At 44.8% G+C, this 21,020-nt stretch overlaps 2 protein-coding genes across 14 annotated transcripts in view; one reads left to right on the top strand and one right to left on the bottom strand.

Moving 5' to 3' along the window:
* Positions 1-1,406: 1,406 nt before the first annotated feature.
* On the bottom strand, positions 1,407-20,829 carry EXD2 (exonuclease 3'-5' domain containing 2). 13 transcript variants are annotated; one of them, XM_053979796.1, is made up of 11 exons: positions 20,754-20,829; positions 20,187-20,553; positions 16,256-19,706; positions 10,198-10,603; positions 9,038-9,294; positions 7,875-8,001; positions 6,797-7,122; positions 4,288-4,394; positions 3,847-3,982; positions 2,752-3,108; positions 1,407-2,000 (listed from the first exon to the last, which is right to left on the bottom strand). In XM_053979796.1, the coding sequence occupies exons 4-11, from the start codon at positions 10,534-10,536 to the stop codon at positions 1,784-1,786; spliced, it is 1,866 nt and encodes a 621-aa protein (XP_053835771.1). In that variant the 5' UTR covers positions 10,537-10,603; positions 16,256-19,706; positions 20,187-20,553; positions 20,754-20,829; the 3' UTR covers positions 1,407-1,783. The 13 variants fall into 13 exon arrangements, with proteins under 13 accessions (XP_053835771.1, XP_053835775.1, XP_053835772.1 ...); XM_053979800.1 differs by lacking the exon at positions 20,187-20,553 and having other exon boundaries at positions 16,256-19,488; positions 20,754-20,768; XM_053979797.1 differs by lacking the exons at positions 20,187-20,553; positions 20,754-20,829 and having other exon boundaries at positions 16,256-16,313; positions 16,659-19,815.
* The window catches only part of DCAF5 (DDB1 and CUL4 associated factor 5), a 72,020-nt gene continuing 71,636 nt past the window's right edge, over positions 20,637-21,020 (top strand). The window contains exon 1 of the mRNA XM_053979784.1: positions 20,637-20,878. Within this exon, the coding sequence (XP_053835759.1) occupies positions 20,665-20,878 (214 nt within the window). The 5' untranslated portion in view covers positions 20,637-20,664. The remainder of the gene's footprint in view (positions 20,879-21,020) is intronic.

Below are 21,020 nucleotides of genomic sequence, written 5' to 3'. Positions count from 1 at the left end.
ACCTCCCTTGACCTGCTGGTCATGCCTCTTTTGATGCAGCCCATGATGCAGTTGGCTTTCTGGAAAAGTAATCAATGCATTCCAGGAACCTCCTGAATTGCTTATGCCCTGCTGGGTTGCCTCTCCAACAGATATGAGGTGGCTGAAGGCCCCCATGAAGACTAGGCCTTGTGAACACAAGGTTGCTCTTATCTATAGAGGGCTTCATCCACTCAGTCTTCCTGGTTGGGCAACCTGTAGCAGATCCCCTCTCTCACCTCTATCCCTGCCCTCCCTTTAATCCTGACCCATAAGTTCACGATGGACTCCTCATCCATCCCTAGACTGAGCTCCATGCACTCCAACCAATCACTGACATAGAAGGTGACACCTCCTCCTTGCCTCCAGTGCCTGTTCTTCCTAAAGGGCCTGCATCCTTCCATTCCAACACTCCAGTCATAGGAGTTATGCCACCCCATCTCTGTAACAGCCCTGCATGTGTGAGCACGCTGCTCACGACAAACAAGCAGAATTAGGAAAAACATTTTTTATAAACTCTGTGTTACTGGAAGCTGTTTAACAAAAGACTTGACATGGGTATTTCCATACTGCCAGAGTGTCACTTCTCATCAGGCACCTGCCACCAGGAAACTTGATAAGGCCGATCTGTAATGCTGAGACAGCTCAGAATCTGCAAAAAAATAAGGTTTCTTTGCTTCTTCCATACAAGGAATCTCTCTCTGGCAGGGGGTCTTCTCTAGAAAGCACTCTTATGAATACAACTGCACTAAAAACAAATAAAGATTTTTATCAAGAAGACCCTTACTGAATCACTAGGTTGGAAGAGACCTTCAAGATCATCGAGTCCAACCCAGCCCTAACACCTCAACTAGACCATGGCAATGAGTGCCAAGTCTTTTTTTAAACATATCCAGGGATAGTGACTCCACTACCAGCCCAGGCAAACCATTCCAATACTTAATAATCCTTTCTGTAAAAATCTTTTTCCTAATATCCAACCTACATTTCCCTTGGTGCAGCTTAGGACTGTGTCCTCTGGTTCTGTCAGTTGCTGCCTGGAGAAAGAGGCCAACCCCCACCTGACTACAGCCACCTTCCAGGAGGCTGTAGAGCGATAAGGTCACCTCTGAGTCTCCTTTTCTCCAGGCTAAACACCCCCAGCTCCCTCAGTCGTTCCTCACAGAGTTTGTGTTCCAAGCCCCTCACCAGCCTCGTTGCCCTCCTCTGGATGCACTCAAGCGTCTTAACGTCCTTCCCAAACTGAGGGACCCAGAACTGGACACAGCACTCAAGGTGCAGCCTCACCAGTGCCGAGTACAGAGGAAGGATGACCTCCCTGGTCCTACCGGCCTCAAGGTAAAGCCAAGGGAACAAATATATGTCAGAAAAATCTAGAAACATTCATCTATTGTGCTTTTGCTGCCTTTCTCTGAACTCACTTTATTATGAGAGATGGTCTCGAGGCATCAGGCATCCTGGGAGCCAGAAAATGATTCTTCATAGTCACTTTGAGAAGACAAGTTCCTTTATCATACCACTCTTGCCCTGAACTAGTAAGTGACAGACTAGGATTAAACTTCCAAACCACCTGAAAGTTCAAGTCAATGGATTTAACTTTATAAACTGCCAAATTTAACTTTAACTGGCAAATCTGGCAGATCTACTGCTGCCTTTTTGCAAACCCAGGCCCCAGGTGTTAGTGGAGACATAGAAATAAAAACAGTCTTCCCATCTTCAGTTACATATGTCCATTAGACACTATCCAGCGTCCAGGAAGTTGGTTTCATGACAGCTTGATCTGAAGATCCTCCCCATACTTTTGGATCAACTTCACATGGTTATGGTCCACTGACCATTGCTCTGGGAGGTGTTTGGGCTTCATGCTGTCCAAGAAATGCTGCCGCCAGCGTCTTTCCAGCTGCATAAGGGAGCGCAGGCCTCCTTTAGCACAACACTGCACCACCTTCAGTCCATGTGGCACGTAGCTCTCATTGCAGATCCTGCCAGGACACAAGCACAATTTATTTTCACACAAGCCCGCTGTCAGACTCCAGATCTGTCTCCAGTGAACAGCAAGACACTGAAGATACTTTCTGCTGCAGAGTTTAATTACAGACAAAGGGTAAGCTAACCAAGAGGGAGAGTTTTAAGCTTTGCTTCAATGCCAGACTGCTTTCTGGAACACAGTTACACTGTAAACCTGGTTTCTCTGAACAGAGAAAGTGTTCTTCTTTACAGCAACACTAAACAAAGCTCTTAAGGTCTATTACAAGCTCCTCAGGAGACTGCAAATTCCTCAAGGCAAGAATTACATGAGCCTTCAGAGTGCTGAGCCTATCACTGAATTCCCCGCCTGTATGGGTTCTGAGTTACAATATCTGCACTTTACAAACAACAGCAAGCATAACAAGGAGAAAATACTCATTTCATGCAGAGATAGACACTTGTTAAGAAAAGATATTTGGGGAGACTTTGAGAAAGTGAAGAAGAGAAGACTTCCAATATAACTGTCCATCAGACTCTTTTCCTGATCTGTCCTTCAGAAGAAGTATAAAAATGTTGGAGCGGAAGATGGAGAACAAAAACAGACAACTGGTGAGGAGGAAGAGAAAGAGGGAAAGAAACAAGAGCTGCAGTTCAGAGACCAGTGGTGGGTTGAGGGGAGATGGGTATAAACAAAACCAAAACCAGTAAGAAATGCAATATAAACAACTAAAAACCTTACATCCAGCCTACATGGGCTTTCTATACCTGGTTTCCAGACCAGCTGCTGCCTGGAGCATCTCTGGAGTGATTGTGTCTGTGTTATAGAAGTCCTTGATGCTTTGCAGCAGCTCTGCCCTTCGGGGGTCAGGCAGGCTGTCTGCATTCAGCAGGGCGCGCGCCCCCGAGCGCACTTGCCTGCGCAGAGGGTCCTCCAGGAGACGCACACCTTCCTCGGAGCCGATGGGAGCCCCAAACTCCCGGGCCAGCTGCTGCTTGAGGTGGTTGTCAAAGTAATTGGAGATGGCATGGCAGGATGTGCAGAGTAGGAGCACATCATGTGAGTTGTGGTCCTTCATCTGGATGGGGAAGTGTCTTCGGTATTCATGAGGAACAACATTCTTCCTAGAGAAGACATAACAGACAGCTCATTGTATTTGTCTGGAGCTGCTGCTCCCCAGTTCCTCCTCTTCCTGCTCCAGAAAGGGTTAGCTAAAACTAAAAGTCCAGGTAAGCAAAGATTACCAGGACACATAGTACAGAAAGTGATTATTTTTATTCTTTTCATTTGTAGTTCTCTTGCCAGATTTTCTGCATTTCTCTTTTTTCCATTCCAAAAATTCATCACTTTCAATTAAAGATTCATACTGTTAAAAAAAAAAATCAAGTAATGCACCATGAGAAGTATACTTCTCAACTAATCAGCAGCAGACAAAAAGACAAAGAGAAAAATCTTCTTTTTGACCTCATGAGCTTCAGGCTCACCTAAACCTTTCAAAAATAAAGGATTAAGTAGTGGAAGGAATACTACAGCTCTTTTCGGAAGGGTATGCCACCCATCCAGTGTGTGTCAGCACACTGCTGCCCCTGTTACTCAAACTGCAGCACATACATGTTCCATATGCTTTGATCTCTCCTAGGATCAATATCTCCTGCCTCTGTAAGAGGAAAGGCTGGTCTCTTCAGTGTCTCACACAGCCAAACAACTGCAGAGCACTCAAACAGTGTCCTGTTCATGTTCCCCAGGACACGAACAAGCACAATGTTTCAGGCCACTAACCAAGCTTCTGGATGCCAAACTTGATGCAGACCTCAGCCCTGTTTTAGAAGACACATTTTTCTCCTACCCACTAAACAACTCACCGGATATAGGATTCTCGCTTGCCACAAACAACACAGAGGTTTTCTTTGACTGTCAGATAATAATCAACTTGAGACTCGGGACGTCCTGAAGGCTCAAACCGCAGCTTCACAACAAAAGGGTCTGTGCTAACTAGCTCTAAAAGGATAAAGGCAAAGAGAAAATATTCAAGACAAATTGTATTAGAGAGCTAAAATAATGATGCTACAACGTAAGAGTCATCCTAGTGAATCCCCAACAGTACTTCCAATAAGAAAGGATGCAAAAAAAATCCATGCTTCATTAGGAAGAAGAGAGAGATGAGAGAGAGGAGAGAGGAGAGAGAGGAGAGAGAGGAGAGAGAGGAGAGAGAGAGGAGAGAGAGAGGAGAGAGAGAGGAGAGAGAGGAGAGAGAGAGGAGAGAGGAACATTTCAAATACCAACAGGAAAACTGGTATGCCTACCTCCAATCCCCTTGTCCAAATACCACTGAGCCTTCTTGCGATCACAAGTGCACAGGGGCTGTCCATCTGGTGCATGCAGGAAGCAGTTGTCATACAGCGGAGATTTTCTATGAAACAAGGGCAGTATTACAGCAGCTATAATAGCATGCAAAAATACCCAGAGCTTTCTACAGCCCTGTGTGTCACACTGCAGATCAAGCAGCTTCCTCTGAATCACAGGAGTACCCCTAAACACAAACTTGAGGCTGCTGAGACTCCACAGTCTGCTGCTCAGAGAAGCAGTACATCTGAAAATTTATCCAGAGTTCACCAACTGACTCTAAGATACCTTTGCTCTCCTGCTGCCAACATAATTCTAACACTTGAATCCCAATTTTCAAGAGATGCCATCAATGAAGACAGCATTTTAATAAAATTGAATTAGAAAACAAAAGAGAATTGAAGTCACAAAGGATGATGAGCTAAGAATAAACTCAAAGAGAGCATCAACTTACAGGCAAGGCAGTTTCAAGGATCAGCTGCCTAAGCCTGGATTTTAATGGTTTTTTATGAAAACTTTTCTAAAATTTAGTGTGAATAGCAATTACTTTATTCACCCAAGAGAAATGGTCCAAAAACATTCCAGCAGCACTGGGAACTTGAACACATGAGTTAAGGAGAACAAAGCTGAGCTGATGCCCTCAAACACAGGCAGTGTGTTTGCTACAACTGTGCCAAACACAGTTTGCCAGCCTTTGGCAGTGACAAGAAGTCCTGCGTGAGCAGTCTCTGGCGGTTTGTGGCAGTGTGTGGAAGGGCTCTGTTTTGCAGAAAACATTTCCTTACTCTGCCAACCTCCTTCAAACAAAATTGAAGCATGGAGCAGGCTGGGTTCAGAGAGGACCTGGAAGGAACTGGCCAGACATGTCACAACACACTGCAGAAAAGTTTCCTTTCCTCTCTACAGCGAGATTGTACAAATTTGTTCTCAGCAGAGCTCTACCAGCTATAAAGGTTGATTCATAGACTATCTCCTTCCACTGAGCATCAACAGTTCAGCTCAGCCACCATGATAATTTCAGTACTTCCCAACTCTAAATGAATAAACATTAAAACTAAACAGACTTAAACAGAAAGGAAGAGTGAAAAAGGACTTTTGAAACCACATCCAGTGTTATCACAGACCAGAGCCACATTGCAGTAAATACTGTAAAAAGCAGAGAGTCTACAGATCTCTCATGAAGTCAGGCACAGTTAAAAACAAAAAATAAATAAACATAGATGGGGAGATCTTAATTTGTCTTGGAATGTAATTTTGTTTAAATTTTAATCCTCCCATGAGATGCAGTCCTCCTGTTTTGTATTACACAGCCTCCAAAAAAAAATATAAAAAAAAATATGAGGGACTTGCTCTGTAAAACATAATACTGTTAATCACTGCTAATGAAATCAATACTATTGACTACACTAAAATTTCTTCGTTGCCAATCCAATAAACTTAAAAAGAAGAAAACAAATACAAAAATGTATTTATTTCCCAATGATATTTACATATAATTTTAGTTATGTCCAGTGATAAATTTTATTAGATTGTATCCTAACAAAAGCAAACATACAGATATCCCACATCTTCCACTGCACTGAGCTTAAAGCAACTTTTCAAACTTGTTTTTAATTTAAAAACAACTGAACTCTTGCTAGCAAAAGCTCATAAGAATTTAGGATTCACTCCAAAAAATCGCCTGCAAGGATGGAAATCCTGAATCCAGCAACAGCTGCCTCTGCAAGGCTAAAGCAGCACTATTCTCTCCTCTCGCCCCCTGGCCAACCCAGAAGGGCACTGCTTTGCTGCTACCACAGGCTGTTCCTGCCTGTGCCCTCTGGCACCTCACATAGCATGTCTTACCCCTGCTAACCTCAGCTTTCAGTCCTGCCATCTCTGTAGCCATGGTGACATGGGACAGCAAAGGAAAAACAACAGTCCATGAGGCAGATCCTGATGAAAAGACAAGCTTTGTGCAGTTGCCACCTTCTCCTTGGAGAAGACAGGGCACAGCTGTTTGGGCAGCAGAATTACAGAATCATAGAACATGCAGAGTTGGAAGGGACGCCCCAGGATCATCGAGTGCAACTCCTAGCCCTGCTCAGGACACCCTGGACACCCAAGAATAACACCTGGAAAGCCAACTGCCGCCTGCTAGGACTCTGCTCTCTGGCTAATGCTTCCACGGGGCAGGGGGGGAGGGAGGGAGGCAGGCAGGCAGGCAGGCAGGCAGGCAGAAAGGCAGGATGGTAGGAAGGCAGGAAGGATGGAAGGAAGGGTAAAACTTAAAGATAACACCTCAACTTGCTCATGATCTAAGTAGAGATCTAAGTGCTGCCCCTGCTTTCAATACCACCTAGAGGAAAATGAGGAAAACAGGCACAGGATCTGACCCCCATGACTGTTAGATCCTGTGTTCCCTTTCCTAGCTTATATGATCTACTTTGTTTAATGACTAGAGCATTAAACAGTGTTTAATATACTCACCGTGCAGAATATCCCACACCCAGAGGCTTTCGCTTCTGCCTCCGTGGATCTCTCATTTGCTGATTGCCAGAGGGCTGGCCATTCACCCAAGATTTCCGACTCTTTGTTTTCTGAGGGGAACATCCCTCTCCACTCTTCTCCTCTCCTGTGCTGCCACTCTTTCTTGCTCTAAATGGGATATCCACCAAGCCCTGGCATTTACCCCGTGCTTTCTCCCAAGCAGTGACAGAGTTTTCACCTTCAGGTGTAGCAGGGAGGCTGGTAAATCCCAGCAAATGGAAGAACACAGCCACTGAGACCTGGGCATCCCTAGCAGCATAGAGAACCTGCAGAAAAGCACAGAAATTAAGATATTGACAAACAGCAAATACTCCCAGCATTATCAGTCTTTAGCACAAGGTACAGAACACCAGAAGCTGGATTCATTTCCTTTTGAAGTTTACATGAAGTTTTGCCAGTTGAGTGGCATTTTCATAACAACACCACATCCCACTACCTTGGGGTAGTGCCCCCAAGAATTGCAAGGGACTGGAAATATATTTAGGTCAGATATCCTCCTACCCCACCAATCCCTCCTTAATGAAAAGTTCCCTTTTAGCACACCGGCTAAGAGTATTCAGCATGGTTTTTTGTCTTGTCACGCCCTCTGCCGGTCACTGCTTCTGCAGGCATGTGCAGCTTGACTAAAGAAACGCGGCAGTCGGGGAAAACTCAGTGCTCTAAAGAAGGTGAACAAGATTTCCAGTGTCTCTCTAATATTGCACCGACTGCTACAGACTGAAGAAAATAATAAAAAGGTGAGGTTTTGGCAATATTTCTTCAAGGGATCTTGCCTCATAGATCTTTCAGGACTAGAGGAAAACAAGGCTAAAGAATCCAGGGAGAATAGCAGAAAACTATCTTCATGGAAAAGGAGAGAAATGCAGGCAGTGAGTCTGAAATTAATTTTAGGCCCTGTCACACATAAGGTTTGGAGGTATAATTTGAAAAGGCTCAGATCTCCCTGTTGTAAAGCCTCTTTTGCAACTAAGAAGGTTACTTTTCCTCCCAAAACAGTAAGTTGAAGTGGAGAACACACCTGATCTTGTGTCAGTTCTTCTGCTTCCCAGTTGCTGCAACGCACATGAGGAGATTTGTCAAGCGGGAAGTTCAGGACTTTTTCAGCTAAAGACTTAAGGCTAAGGCAGTTGTGAAGTAGATCCTTCCTTCAATTCAACAAAGATAGTGAAACAAATATATTAAAAATGAAACTATACACTCATGCAAATTCAGATGGCCTCATACAGCCTGAACCTGTGAGAACACAATGCACATGATGCATGACTCAAACAGCACGCAGCTGCCTGTCAGCTTTACAGGCCCTCTCCCTCCTCTCTACTAAAATGTCCTTTCTAGATTTAGTAATTATCTCGTGTCTGCAATATGCAAAGCAGGAAAGGCTGGGAGTTAGTAACATTTAAGGCTGAAGTGTTTGGCTCTGAACTACTCCCTTCTGAACTAAAGAAGTCCATCATACAGTGATGGACCACTTGTCCGAGGGATTCACGAGAAGCCCAAGAACCAGGAATGACTTGGAAGAATCCTGGCCACTAGAGACAGGAAGTCCATCCTCAGTGCTAAAAAGGCACCAACAGGTCAGCAAAGTATGGCCCAGATCACTAACACCACACCCAGACACACATATAATTGTACATGAAGAATATTTGCAAGTAAAACATCTGTTGCAGGAAGAGTGAAAGATAAGAAAATGGCATCACAAGTGTAACTTTTCCATAGAAGAACTGTTATTAAAAGGGAAAATTCGAACTGGTTTATTTAGTAATTTTTCAAGAAATCTTGAAATTCAACAGGCCACTTACATGCCCTGGGCACATTTAACTCACACTTCTCGGCAGTGCATTCAAACATCTGCTGACACAGTGTTCATTCTTACTGCATTACATCACTGTGCCTGGACTTCTTAAAAGCTGAAGCACAGTACACAGAGAAGCCCACAAAGGTATCAGTCTGTGAGAGAAGACTAATGGACACAATTAGCAAATTAAATCCTCATTAAGATTTCATTTCCATTAAGCTCACAGAATAGAAGCATGACATGCTCTTGGGCTGCAGCTATCAATGCCCATTCTCCAAAGCCACCCTAAGAATTCCAGACACCAGCCTGATATCATTCAGCTTATGCAAATCACCTAAGAAATATTTCCAACTCAAATGGACCTACCTCTGTCTTCAGGCACTTACCGCTGTCTCATGGCTAAATACCGGAGGTCCATGCTCCCTTTGACTGGAAGACCATAATCATTAAGCAATTTGCAAGCATCTTCCCAGCACCCTACCCCAACTTTCAACACAGCACTATCTGCCATGATGTCCAGCAGGGTCTTTGGAAGAGTCTGGCCACTGGCAACAAGCCTGGGCAACCGAACAAGAATGCAGAGGCCACTGGAAGAAGCCATCTGCAACAGGGATACAGGATTTGCTTTTCCCTCCACAGATACCTGTAATGAAGTAAAAAATGAGAGTCCAGGTTACTGTATTATTAGTAATACTGGAGCTGAAGCAAATTGCAAAAAAGGCCACTGAAAGCAGAAAATACTTATCAGTTTACACGGTCAAGTATTGTTACATGTCTCTAAAAATTCATGACAAGTTATGTGGTCTTTTTCACAGTATTACTGTGCCCAAGCTACTTTTTGCCACATTCCCAAAAGAGAATCTTTCCCCTTTCACCCTTCCCCTGAACAGCTGAGCTGGTGGAAGATATCAGAAATACTTTTGAATCCATTTCAGCACAAAGCCACCCACTATATAAATGTGTATGGCAAACACGTTGTTTAGCTGTGGCTTATATGACTGTGGGGTGAATAATTTCCAGTCAAAACAATGGCTTTATAAATTACTTTAAGCCTGTTTGAGATATCACACATGTAAATGTACAAGCAGAAGAGGAACTTTGTTTTCTGGTTGTCCCAGTGAGTTTTATCTACGTATCAGCATAATCCTCCTTTTTGGACTTAACATTCTTAAGATATTGTTTCTTAAATATGTAGCTGGATTTAAAATAGTGTAAGCCTAGTGATTCTAGTAAATCACCTTTAAAGAGATATTGCACAAAACATATAGCGCTATATTTAGCCATACAATTGTTACTATATTTAGTAAAGTCAATTTATCACAGGAACTCAGTAAACAAATACATCTGGTGAATTAAAAACTTAGCATTATTTAAATGTAAGAAGAATCAAAACTAGCAGCTGCTTCACTGCCATCATGACAGACAATCACAGATTCAATAGTCAACCCAGTGGTATCTGTTTAAGCAAAGAAATTGCTCCACCTTCAATGATTTCCCCATGCAATTTGCAATCTAAAGGAAGGAGAGGCGCTTCTTGATCACTCACCCACTCACAATCAATTCCAAGAACCGGCCACTTCTCTAGCTCCTTCTTCAGCAATGGTTCAACATGATCCCACTCCTCCTGCTCTGAAACTATCACTATGTCTGCACCAAGGGTCCTCTCTATCCAGAAAAAGGTGGGAGATCTGAAGAAGGAAAGCACCTTCTTATCCTCTGCCTTAATGAGTTTCTCATCTCCTGACTTTACTGCTTCTTCCTCTTGCTGACCACTACAGCGTGTTTTTCCTTTCCGACGCTGGGTCGCTTTCCACAAAACCAGGCCCCCCAGCGCAACACCCAGCAGGGTGGCCAAAGTAATTGTCACGGCTGTTTGCTTGGCCATTTTTTATTGTGCTTTCTCCCCCTTCACCTCATCCTCTCAAAACAGCATTGTGGGATTTCATCATGGCCTGCAGAGAAAAATAAGAGAGGAAGAAATTAAAGACAACTTATTAAAATGTGTTTAGAGATATTAAACACATGCAATGCTATCATAAGGTTCTAGCCATAACTTGTAATCTTGACAGAAAAAAGGTCTGGGTCCCACTTTGATAGACTGGGGGCCTGTGGACAGACTGCTGCAGTGATGGACTGGACAGGAAGAGGAGACCAAATGCTGCTGTTGATCACACCACTAAAAACCTTAAAGAGAATCCATTAAACTGGTGCAACTCGGTGCTTCCACAGACTCTGCTATTCCAAAAATAAACTAGTCACGGTTATTATCAACACCTTTTAGTTCAGTTTGTAACTAGATCAACCTAAACAAGGGCAAAATGAAATTGCTGCAGAATAAGCATGTCTGTTCATGCTTTAGTAAATAAGAGGCATTTATTTATCCATTACATTCACATCCATACTAGGGCCAAATGGCCTTCCGGCGTTGAAAAGCCCTAAAACAGCACCATTTTATTTAGCTGTCCCTCTACCACACAGAAGTTTAGTACCCCGTCAATAAACTGGAATCAATCCTGCTCCTCCATCCCAACCCACCACGTTGTTTGTAAAGGGCTGTCCTTGCGCACACTTCCTCACAAGGAGAATTCGGGTGTCGACACTATTCCAGCATCGACGCTGCACAGCCGCTCCCAGCACCTGCCTGAGCACCCCCAAAGCAACAGGTCGTTCACTGCCACCCCGTAAACTGAGCGCGAACACCGGGTGCAACGAGCCCGTCCGCAGCGACGGCCTCTCCCTCGGTTCAACAGCCACTACCCCTCTGAGAACCGAGGGGTGCCTGTGATCCCCCGCCGGGGCAGGAGAAGCCCCGATAAGACACCCCGGCCCCCGCTCAGTCCCGGCGGCAGCGGCGGGCCAAGGCCCGGGGGCGGGCCCGGGCTCCCAGCCGAGCGCTCCTCCGGGCCGCTGCCAGGCCCGGTGGGATGGGGGCAGGCGGGGGCGTCCGCGGCTCCTCTCGGCACCAGGGGGAACGCACTGCCCGCTTTAGGTTCGGTCGCGGTTATCTACCCCGGGAAGAGGCCCGAACGCCGGGAGCGAGCATGCGGGAGGCCGCGGGCGCACCGGATCGCGCACCGGCGCACCTGCAGCCGCGGCCTCCCCGGGATGCGCGCAGGAGCCTCTCCCCCGCGCCCGGCCCCGCCGCCCGCCCGCGGCCCCGCCGGGCGCCCACGGATCCGCCCGTTGCCTGCGTCCCGCAGAACGGCTGCGTCCGGCTGCAGGAACGCCCCGCGGGGCAGTCGCCACACACACCGGGAACCTTAGAGTGGCGGACGCTTCCTCTGTGCCGGTGGTGCGAGCGGGCCGTGGGCGCCGCCATGTTGTACGGCAGCTAGTGACGAGGCGGCTGTGTCGCTGGGCAAGCTCCAACGTGCCTTCAGCCGGGGCAAAATGCTGGCACGAATACTGAAAATCCAGCTCTTTTTAAAGGAGATTTTTGGAGAGAAAAGTGCGGTTTGTTGTCTCCGGCTAGGGCGGGCTTGAGGAGCGAGCCGCAGCGGGCGTGAAGTCACCCACACGCAGAGCACCGGGGACCCGCGGGGCAGGAGGGACCAGATAGAATGGGAAGTGAAGAACAAAGGCAGCCAGGAAAATAAATACAAATCGCAGCCACCTCCAAAGTGGCAAATCAAATGGAGAGTGTTAAGAAATTAACAGAGGAACATGTCACTTAAACATGACAAGTGATTGTTCCCGCCGTGTGTGCGGAGAAATACGAACGTTAGAAGAGTGACACCACAAAACCCGGACAGTGAGTGTACAGGCAGCTGCTGTATCCAGAGTTACAATCATCAAGGTTTGAGGTCATCACTGCTAAAAAGCAAATGAGTTTCCAGCCCAAACTCCGTTGCAAATGAGAGGATCTGAGCACTCAGTTTCTTCAAATTCCTTTGCATTTCCCACTATCTCCGAGATATTGTGCTGTTAGCTTTCCAACTAGCTGCATGTATTTGAAGTAGAGACTGAACTCACAGAAAATACTGTGTTAAATCAATTTAACAATTTGACAGCATCAAATTTTGTTTTAACTTTGCCACTTAGAGTCATCAGGGTAGGAGGATCTCCCTAGCAGAGATTTGGTATTTAGCAGACACATTGTCCAAAGAGTGCATCAAAGAGGCTAATGGCTGGCAATGGCAAAAATCTTCTATAGAGGCAGTATTTTTTTTAGTCTGCAACTCATCTTTATTCTCTCCCTTCTTTTTTTCTTAACTCATGAATGAGGTACAGACATCTTGATAGCTCACCAGGAAAACAGGTGATTTCCAGAACACTTTTTTAAGCAAATAAGGTCATCTCCTTATCAGAAATAAGATGACAAGGCTATTAATGGTTAAGCAGGTACTTGTTCTAATGACCTGATCTATACCAGCATGGTGTGGCCATATCAGGTCTCACTGGTGCTGGGGTAGAATCAGAGTTTTGTTTTCCATTGACTTGCATCTGTATTTTAAATGTACAAATGCTTTATACCTTATAGTTACAGCTTCTGTATCATAAGTGTTTCTGCAAAGCCTCTCAGTCTTGCTCTACAGTGACAAGACTTTTATTCATTTTTATATTAATTCACTGAGTTACAAAGCATTGCAATCTCACTGCAGTAACTCACACCTTGTCTTTGGTTCATTCTCCTCTAGAGGGAAGGTCTGCATCTTCCTTTCAGTCACAGCCTGGCCCCAGCTTCTCCATCCATCCATCCATCCATCCATCCATCCATCCATCCATCCATCCATCCATCCATCCATCCATCCATCCATCCCCTGTGCTCCAATGCACCAGACACAGCTGGACCAGCTGAATTGCAGGTCACTGAGCAGGAGCCAGCACTACTCTGAAGTTTCTCACGACTTGTGCTCAAAAGAAAGATGCATCATGTGCATGCTCAGGAAAGAAAGCTGGAGGGGTCTGGCAGTACCTGAGTTCTCACATTCAGATGGACATGTTCTGCCTGTTTCTCTCCCTCTCTCTTCCCTTCACACATATCCCTCAAGGTACAGTGCTTTGTTTTGTATGGTCATTGGAATCTACCATAAACCTGGATTGCCACTTGGATGTACAGTCCCACATTTCCTGTTGTACCTGTGACTGACTGCTCACTCCCTGCTCCCTTGCTCCAGCATGTACATATCTGTAATGTAAGAGTCAGAAAATCATGGAACTGATCCATCTGTAAACCAGTTCAAGGACAAAAGGTAATACCTGGGGACACAACAGACCTTTCAAGGCCCAAGTGTTTGGACAGAGAACCAAGAGGATGATGCAGCTGGGCTCCAGGATCCAGCTGCCCTACTGTGGGGTAGGCAAGGCATCCTTAACAGAACTCTGTCAGAGCTCAAGATAAGCACAAATACTGAACAAATCTGCAAATAATTTATTTTAGTTTCTGAAATAATAGAAGTGTAAAGTTACAATAGAGAAAAATGCAATAAAATACCCTAATATTAATTTCACAGTGAGAGTCTCACAGAGAAGATGCTGGCTTTTCTCCAAGTAAGAGGATTCTATCCCTGGTTGCATTTAAAGCCTTTATTTTTCATGGCATCACTGACATTACAGAGTCCTGTAAGCCACAAGTCTCTTTAACAGCTTGTCTTATACCTACATAGCCATTTATTCAAGTATAAAGATTAAATTAAAAATAATTTGTAAAATTATTTAATAATATTAATAATATTAAATGAAAGCAACTGATGCATGAATGCATTCTGGCAAAAAAAAAAAAAAAAAACCACACCAAAAAAAACCAAAAACAAAAAACCAAACAAACAAAAACCACAACCAAAACAAAAAAAAAACCCAACCAAACAAAAACCAAACCAAAACCAAACAAACCAAAAGTTCCCAAAACCTGATTGGGACATTGCTGAAGATGAGAAGATAACCAAGTGAGTAAACACCAGCTGCTGGCTTAGCCTTACTTATAAGAAATCTGTTACAGCAGGTAACTGGAAGCCTTTACATCGTAAACAGCAACATTTACTTTTCTGTGTCTGTAGCCTGATGTGAGGTCTCTGCAGAGGTCTCTGTCAAAAGACTAATTTTTAGGCTGATTTCCTAAGGAAAGAAGGCTTACGAAATTATTCTACGTTAGTGTTTCTGCCTCTCGGTCCCATTACTTCCCCCACTTTCCTTGCCAAAAAAGCATGTTTAAACCATTGCTAAATTCCATCTAAATTTGTACAAAGGTAACAAGTGAAATGCAAAGCCAAATGGATGAAACAGGTCCTAATAAAGCTGTCACTGATAAAATGGTAAGCATGTGCAGACACTGCTTAGTATACATATGAGAATCCACACAGCAGTACCACATCAGGTCAAGTCCATAGGAAACCAGGCTTCACTTGTTCTGCTGATCACAGAAAAAATAATTATTTTTATAATGACATTAGCTCATCCTTTAGGAGGGAGAAGACTAGGGTAAATGAGTCAGTGTTCAAAGGAAAATCAATGATCATGGAATATCAAAGGAGAGAGGCCTAAGTGAACACTGAAATTGCTGGTAGCAGACAATGAGCAGAGAGCTGCATGTAGTCCCCACTAGCTCATTAATAACATTGTCTTTGGGGCCTCATCCCAAGCTACAGAAAAAAGCCAAACTCACATTTCAACTTTTAATGTAATTTATCTTCCTTCTGTTGATGCTAGTAACACCATGACTACATATGCAAATAAGCCACTTTGAGCAGGGTTTGTTGTAACAGGGTTGATACCAGGAAGGCAGTAGAGTTTCTTTCCTCAAGAAATCAGAATGAGAGCAGTTTCAATCAGCTGTGAAGCCCTGTCCTAAAGATGGAGTCTCACACTGCAACCAGGTGGATAGAAGGTTTAGCTTCTGTTGAAAAGGCAATTCTGTTTCCCCCTTCTCCCTGTCTCAATTCTGCAAATACTGGTGCCTGCTTGATTCAAGGAATTAAGTGAGCAGAAAGCTAGCACAGCAAAAACCTGTGTTTTCTTCTGGTTTTAACTCCTGGTACTAATTCATCATACAGCCAGATCTCAGTGAAACTACATCTTAAGCCAAAAGATGAGTCAGTGGTAGCTCACTAAAGGGATCTGACAGTTTGCAGGTTTTGCAAAGAATCTGAAAAAAACTCAGAGGCGTAAAATGCCAGATAATCCCATGAGGATGAGTTGTATTAACATCAATCATCATCAATGTATTTCTTCCTTAATTGCCAACTCTTTTCATTGCCTATATAGAGAGATGAATTTCACAATTCCATTTCTTGAAGAGCTGCTTAGCTTACCCCAGTAGTTCAGTTCAGAAGGCACTCTGAGTCAGCCTCACTGTTTATGGCTGCTAAGAACATGACATCCTCCATCTCCAAAACTCATCTCCCAGCTGGGTACTCCAGACTAGCTTGTGCTGATTTTGGCACTCATTGGGACACTTCCATGAGCCAAATAAACACATGGCAGACAAGCAGGCCCAATAAGTAGCAGCATCAGCACAAAGAAAGGGACAGAACAGAACCACAAAAAAATAAAGCCACTTTTCAGTGGCCAGAAATCATTAGATTCGCTTAGCTGCATGTTAAACCTACATAGCAGAACAGCAAGCCCCAAGAGGAGACATTTGAGAAAAAAATCCTTGTTTTTCCTACCTTTCTGGTCCATTAAAGTCAGCAAAAGGAGAGAAACCCTGAAGCCACCAAATTTTCACTAGAGGGAATAAATTACACAAGCAAAATTATTTTTTTTAAAATGAGATGGCTAAAATATGATGTAGTCTTATTGGTTTACCCTTTCTTTCTATATACCCTCAAAAAAAATGGTATAAATAAGCAAATGAATAAAAGCCTTGACTCAGCTCTACTTTCCTAATTACACATTCACTCTCTCTGACTCACTCCATAGACATCCAACTATCACTGTTCAAACTTCTCAGTTTCCACTCTGGATTAACCAAAGCCAATCAAAGGTTCAACAGAACCCCAAAAAGAATATTTAAATATCATCCTTTCTCACCTGACACAATCAATCATGCTTCACTTAAATACTTTTTACCTATTTAAGACTTCCTAGTGTTTGACAGACTCTCAGAGAACTGTATCCTTGGTCTTCTGTTACCCTCCTACATTATCTCTGAGTTAGCTCTGGGGAAAGGAGCAGATCCATAAATCATCTGCAGAAAGATATTAATTTATTTGTATTTCAGATGAGATACCTCTTCCTGTCCGAACTCAAAACAGGGTCTTCTCTCTTCTGTGAATGACTAGCAGGAAATTAGAGCTCAGCAGAGCTAGAACTCTTCCCTGAAAGCCCTCTTATTATCTTCTTTGTGAGTATCCATGGATAGCATCACCAGTTTATCTGCCACTCAAGCTTGTTTGTCAACTGTCAGGTCTGACTGAAATGACTTTGTAAATCCTAGCACCCAGGGTATATACTTCCATGTGGCAGCTCCAAAACAGCCCTCCAAAACATCCTTGCAGCTAAGACCCTTGTTCTCTTGCTGATATACAAAGACTGCCCTAATACCTCTCCCTCCAACATTAACCAATACAGCTCCTAACACAACAGCCACTGGAAATGCCACAGTCTGACAACAGAGCAAAGCTGTCTGTAGGCCTCCTATTAATGATCAATACACCTCAGCCATCAAATAGAAACAACTAATGCAACTTAACTGATTCTCCCAATTCAAATTTGTTCAGAAAAAATGTTGAAGGGGTAACTTTGTACCAGCAGACAGTAAACCCTGATCAGTTATTGTGAGTCCTTCCAGAGGCAGAACCAAAAATCTGTAGCATAGACAGAAGCTAATATGAGAGTAATGTGACACTATTGCCATACCTCATCCAGATCAATTTGGTATTGCTGAGACACTCAGCTCTGCACAACCTTGGAATTAACAACTCTGAAACTGCAACACAAGACTGTTTACATAGATCATTACTCTAACCACATCACTTCTCTATTTTAAGGATTCTCCTAGTTCCCTCTTCTGTATTGCATCAAACATTATTTACTTACCTTCATTCCCAAGGCCATCTACAGCAAGTCACCACTCTGTTCATTATCTCCTATTTCCTTTCCAGTTGAATCCTCCACTCTGTTGCCTACTTGTTGAAATTCCAGGCAAAACATTTTTGTGCTTCGTTTCATGCTGCTTTTGAGACATGGAGGAGACTATGAACATGCTACAGAATTAAGCAGCTCAAGCAGTGTGTATAGACAGACTCTGGCTCTGTGTGCCTTTTGAGTCTGGCCAGGCTCAGTCCAATTTGGTTTGTGACAACTAGTCTCAGTATAGCACCCCCATGCTAACATGTCCCCCAGAACAGCAACTTGATGAAGTTTGATCTGTTTGACTAACTACTGTTGGTACATCGATTCCATTGCAAGCTGCAGAATGTTCCTGTTAAAGCAAAGATGCTTCACTGATGTTACTTCAGTATGACTCAGGACAACAGTGTATGTGCTTTGGAGAGATAACAGCACTCTGGCTTTATTAACATAGACACCAGTAACTGCCCAAGGAAGATATCACCTGTATAGGCTATGATAACTTCCTTAGGTGTTATATTCAAAATTAAATCAAAGAAAGGAATCAAGAGAGTGAAAAGAACACAATACAGTTTTTTAACCTATATGGTCATGTCATTGAGCAGAACAGATTGACAGTCTGCTATTATTTTTCTTTTAAATTCTGACTGCTTAGAAATGTGATTTTAAAAACCCCAACAAAACAAAAACAAACTCAGTTAAATCTTTTTTAAAGGTCCTGGAACTGGGGGCTTAGGAAATAGTTTTATTTCTATGCAAAAACATTTAAGTACATAATTTTCCTGGAGACTGGATCCAGAACGTGGAAGAAAAAGCACTGGAGATTTTATTATATTGCATGTTTATTTCAGTACAGAAACCAAAGTTACTCAAAGATATTCAACCTGAACAATACTTTAGGAAAGGGGAAAAAGTGAAATCTTGCTGAGTGAGCAACAGTTTCTGATATAATTGTAATGGTGCAGAATGTCATGGCATGCAAGCAACAAAGATATAAAAAATGATTTTATAGCAATGTCTGAAGCTTACTTGTGTCTGAAGCTAAGGTAATAAACACAAAACATGATGGATAGTCTTTGCCTCTCTATACTGAGGGTGGCTAGACATGTTACATTGCAGTAGTTGACCATCAACAACTGTAACTAGAAAACATCCTTATGTACAGTTCAGATTAGAAGAGATTAACTGCTTTGTTTTCACTGCAGTTGTGAAGCATTGTTAATTGTTAATGTTAACACTGTTAATGTAACTTCTTACATTCTTTTTTTATTCCCAATTAGAAGAGAAAGATTTTAATTACTTTTCTTATGTGTTAAAATTAAGGCTATAGTGTTGTCAAATAAAAAGCTTGGTCTATGCAGAATTTGATGCTCTTTCTATAATCTTATCCAAGAAGAAACCCAAAGCACGTAACTGACTTTTTATAATGAAGTAATTTCTGTTTCTATGGAAAAGCTGTCACTGGAATATGGCAGCAGTCTAAGAGTACTCAGTCACCTTGCCACATCACAGTTTATGTCAGGGAGGGTTTTCCCCCCTGCTTATTTTAAAGTTTCAAGACTCCTAATTCCCAGCAGATGCAGTGCTACACAAAAATGGCCAGGATGGTCAGGCTAATTCCTCTCACCTTCTGAAAACTGTATCTTCCCTAGTGCCATGGGGAAATACAGACCTGAAAGTTTCAAGCCGCTCATTTTGAGCACAGGCAGCATGCAGTCAGCTGCAAGGTGGGACTGGGGGTCTGTGCAGCGCCTCATGGACATCACTCTTTGAATGACACTCCTGTTGCTTGACATGGCATCAAATGTTACCTGAGAAGTACAGGGTCCTGTGAAAGAAAAAAGATATTCTTATTCCAGTAAGGTAAAGGTTGGGGTATTGTTAGACAGTGAAGGACAACACAGGTCACTTCTACCTGGTTAGCCAGCTGTGTTTTGGGGTTTAGTTGACACTGCAGGGTAAGAGAAGAATATTCATCTGTACTTCGAGCAGATTTCCAAGGGCTCCAGAAAGATCTACTGACTCACTTCTGATGGGGCGACCCTCCTGTTTTCAGTGTTGCTCGGGAAGGAGCAGGAGAGAGCAAACTATGAAACCCATAATAACTATCATAGAGAAAACAACCACAACCATAACAAAAAAAAAAAACCAAAAAAAAAACCAAAAAACCAAACCAAATTCTAAAGCCCTTTTAGATGCTTTTATAATGCTTTCAATTCCCGTAGAAATCACTCAGCATTTACAGAGGACAAGCCCCATTGCAAACCGCCCCGGCACTTGAGCGGTTTTCCCCCTCATCTTCCCTCCGGTGCGTTGCCCGCCCGTTGCCTCAAGGCAGGCGGGCGGGCGGGCCGGCCGTGGCTCCGGAGCGCTCCCTTCCCATTCACGGCTCCGCGGGAGCACCTGCCCGCCCGCCGCCACCTCCCCGCCGGCCGCGGGGCTGCAGGCGGCACAGGTCACTCAGCCGGGCCGGCTGAGCGGCGGCGGGACGCGTCCTCCCGCGGCTCCTCCGAGTGACGGGTGTACCCGCTCCCCGGCAGGTCCTCCCAGCGGCGAACGTGTCCTTCCTCCAAAAGGTCCCCGCAGCGGCGAGTGTGGCCGGTCCCCTGCAAGTTCCCGCAGCGGCGGCGAATGTGTCCTTGCCCCAGGAGGTCCTTGGAGAGGCGAACGTGTCCGTCCGTCCCCGGAGTGGAGAACGTTACCGTCCCCCCGCAGGGGCGAGTGTGTCTGTCCCCCGCGCCGCTCCAGCAGCGAGTTAACCGGCGGCGGCGCCACGCTAGAGCCGGGCCGGGCGGCGCGGGCTGCAGCTGAGGATCAGCTGCTGAGGGAAGCGGGGAGGAGCCAGCGGGATCAGGAAGCGGCGGAGTGTCTAACACCTCTCTGCCATGGCTGGCTAAAGAAAAATCATCATAACCATAACAAGGGGGGAAGCGGGGGAGGGGAGGCGGCGGCGGGGGAAGGGGCGGCGGGGGAAGGAGCGGCGGGGAGCGGCGCAGGCGGCAGCATGAGGAGGAGAGGCAGCCGGGGGGGCAGCATGCGGTCGGTGGTGGGGTTCCTGTCCCAGCGGGGCTTGGAGGGGGACCCCCTGCTCACCCAAGACTTCCAGCGAAGACGCCTGCGGGGCTGCAGGAACCTCTACAAGAAGGACCTCCTGGGCCACTTCGGCTGTGTCAATGCCATTGAATTCTCCAACAATGGAGGCCAGTGGCTGGTCTCAGGTAAAGCGAACGCTCCCGTCCCTCACCCCCTCCCGCCACCCCCTCCCCAGGAAGCATCTTCCTCCCCGGCCGCCTCCCCTGCGGCCCGGGGGAGGGGAGCCGCGGCAGCGCTGCTCAGAGCCGTTTGCCAAATCCACCGGTG

Source organism: Vidua macroura, chromosome 6 (genome assembly GCF_024509145.1).
Source record: "Vidua macroura isolate BioBank_ID:100142 chromosome 6, ASM2450914v1, whole genome shotgun sequence".
Lineage (NCBI taxonomy): Eukaryota > Metazoa > Chordata > Aves > Passeriformes > Viduidae > Vidua > Vidua macroura.
The sequence above is the reverse complement of the archived record's forward strand: the minus strand, read 5'-3'. Positions and strand labels throughout refer to the sequence as shown.

Bases quoted from the DNA above. Each gene is read 5' to 3' on its own strand.
- EXD2 (XM_053979796.1), bottom strand. From the start codon at position 10,536: ATGGCCAAGCAAACAGCCGTGACAATTACTTTGGCCACCCTGCTGGGT. The intron at 9,295-10,197 runs GTGAGTGATCAA...ACTTCATTACAG, and splicing joins TTGGAATTGATTGTGAGTGG to GTATCTGTGGAGGGAAAAGC. The intron at 8,002-9,037 runs GTAAGTGCCTGA...GTTGAATTGAAG, and splicing joins TATTTAGCCATGAGACAGCG to GAAGGATCTACTTCACAACT.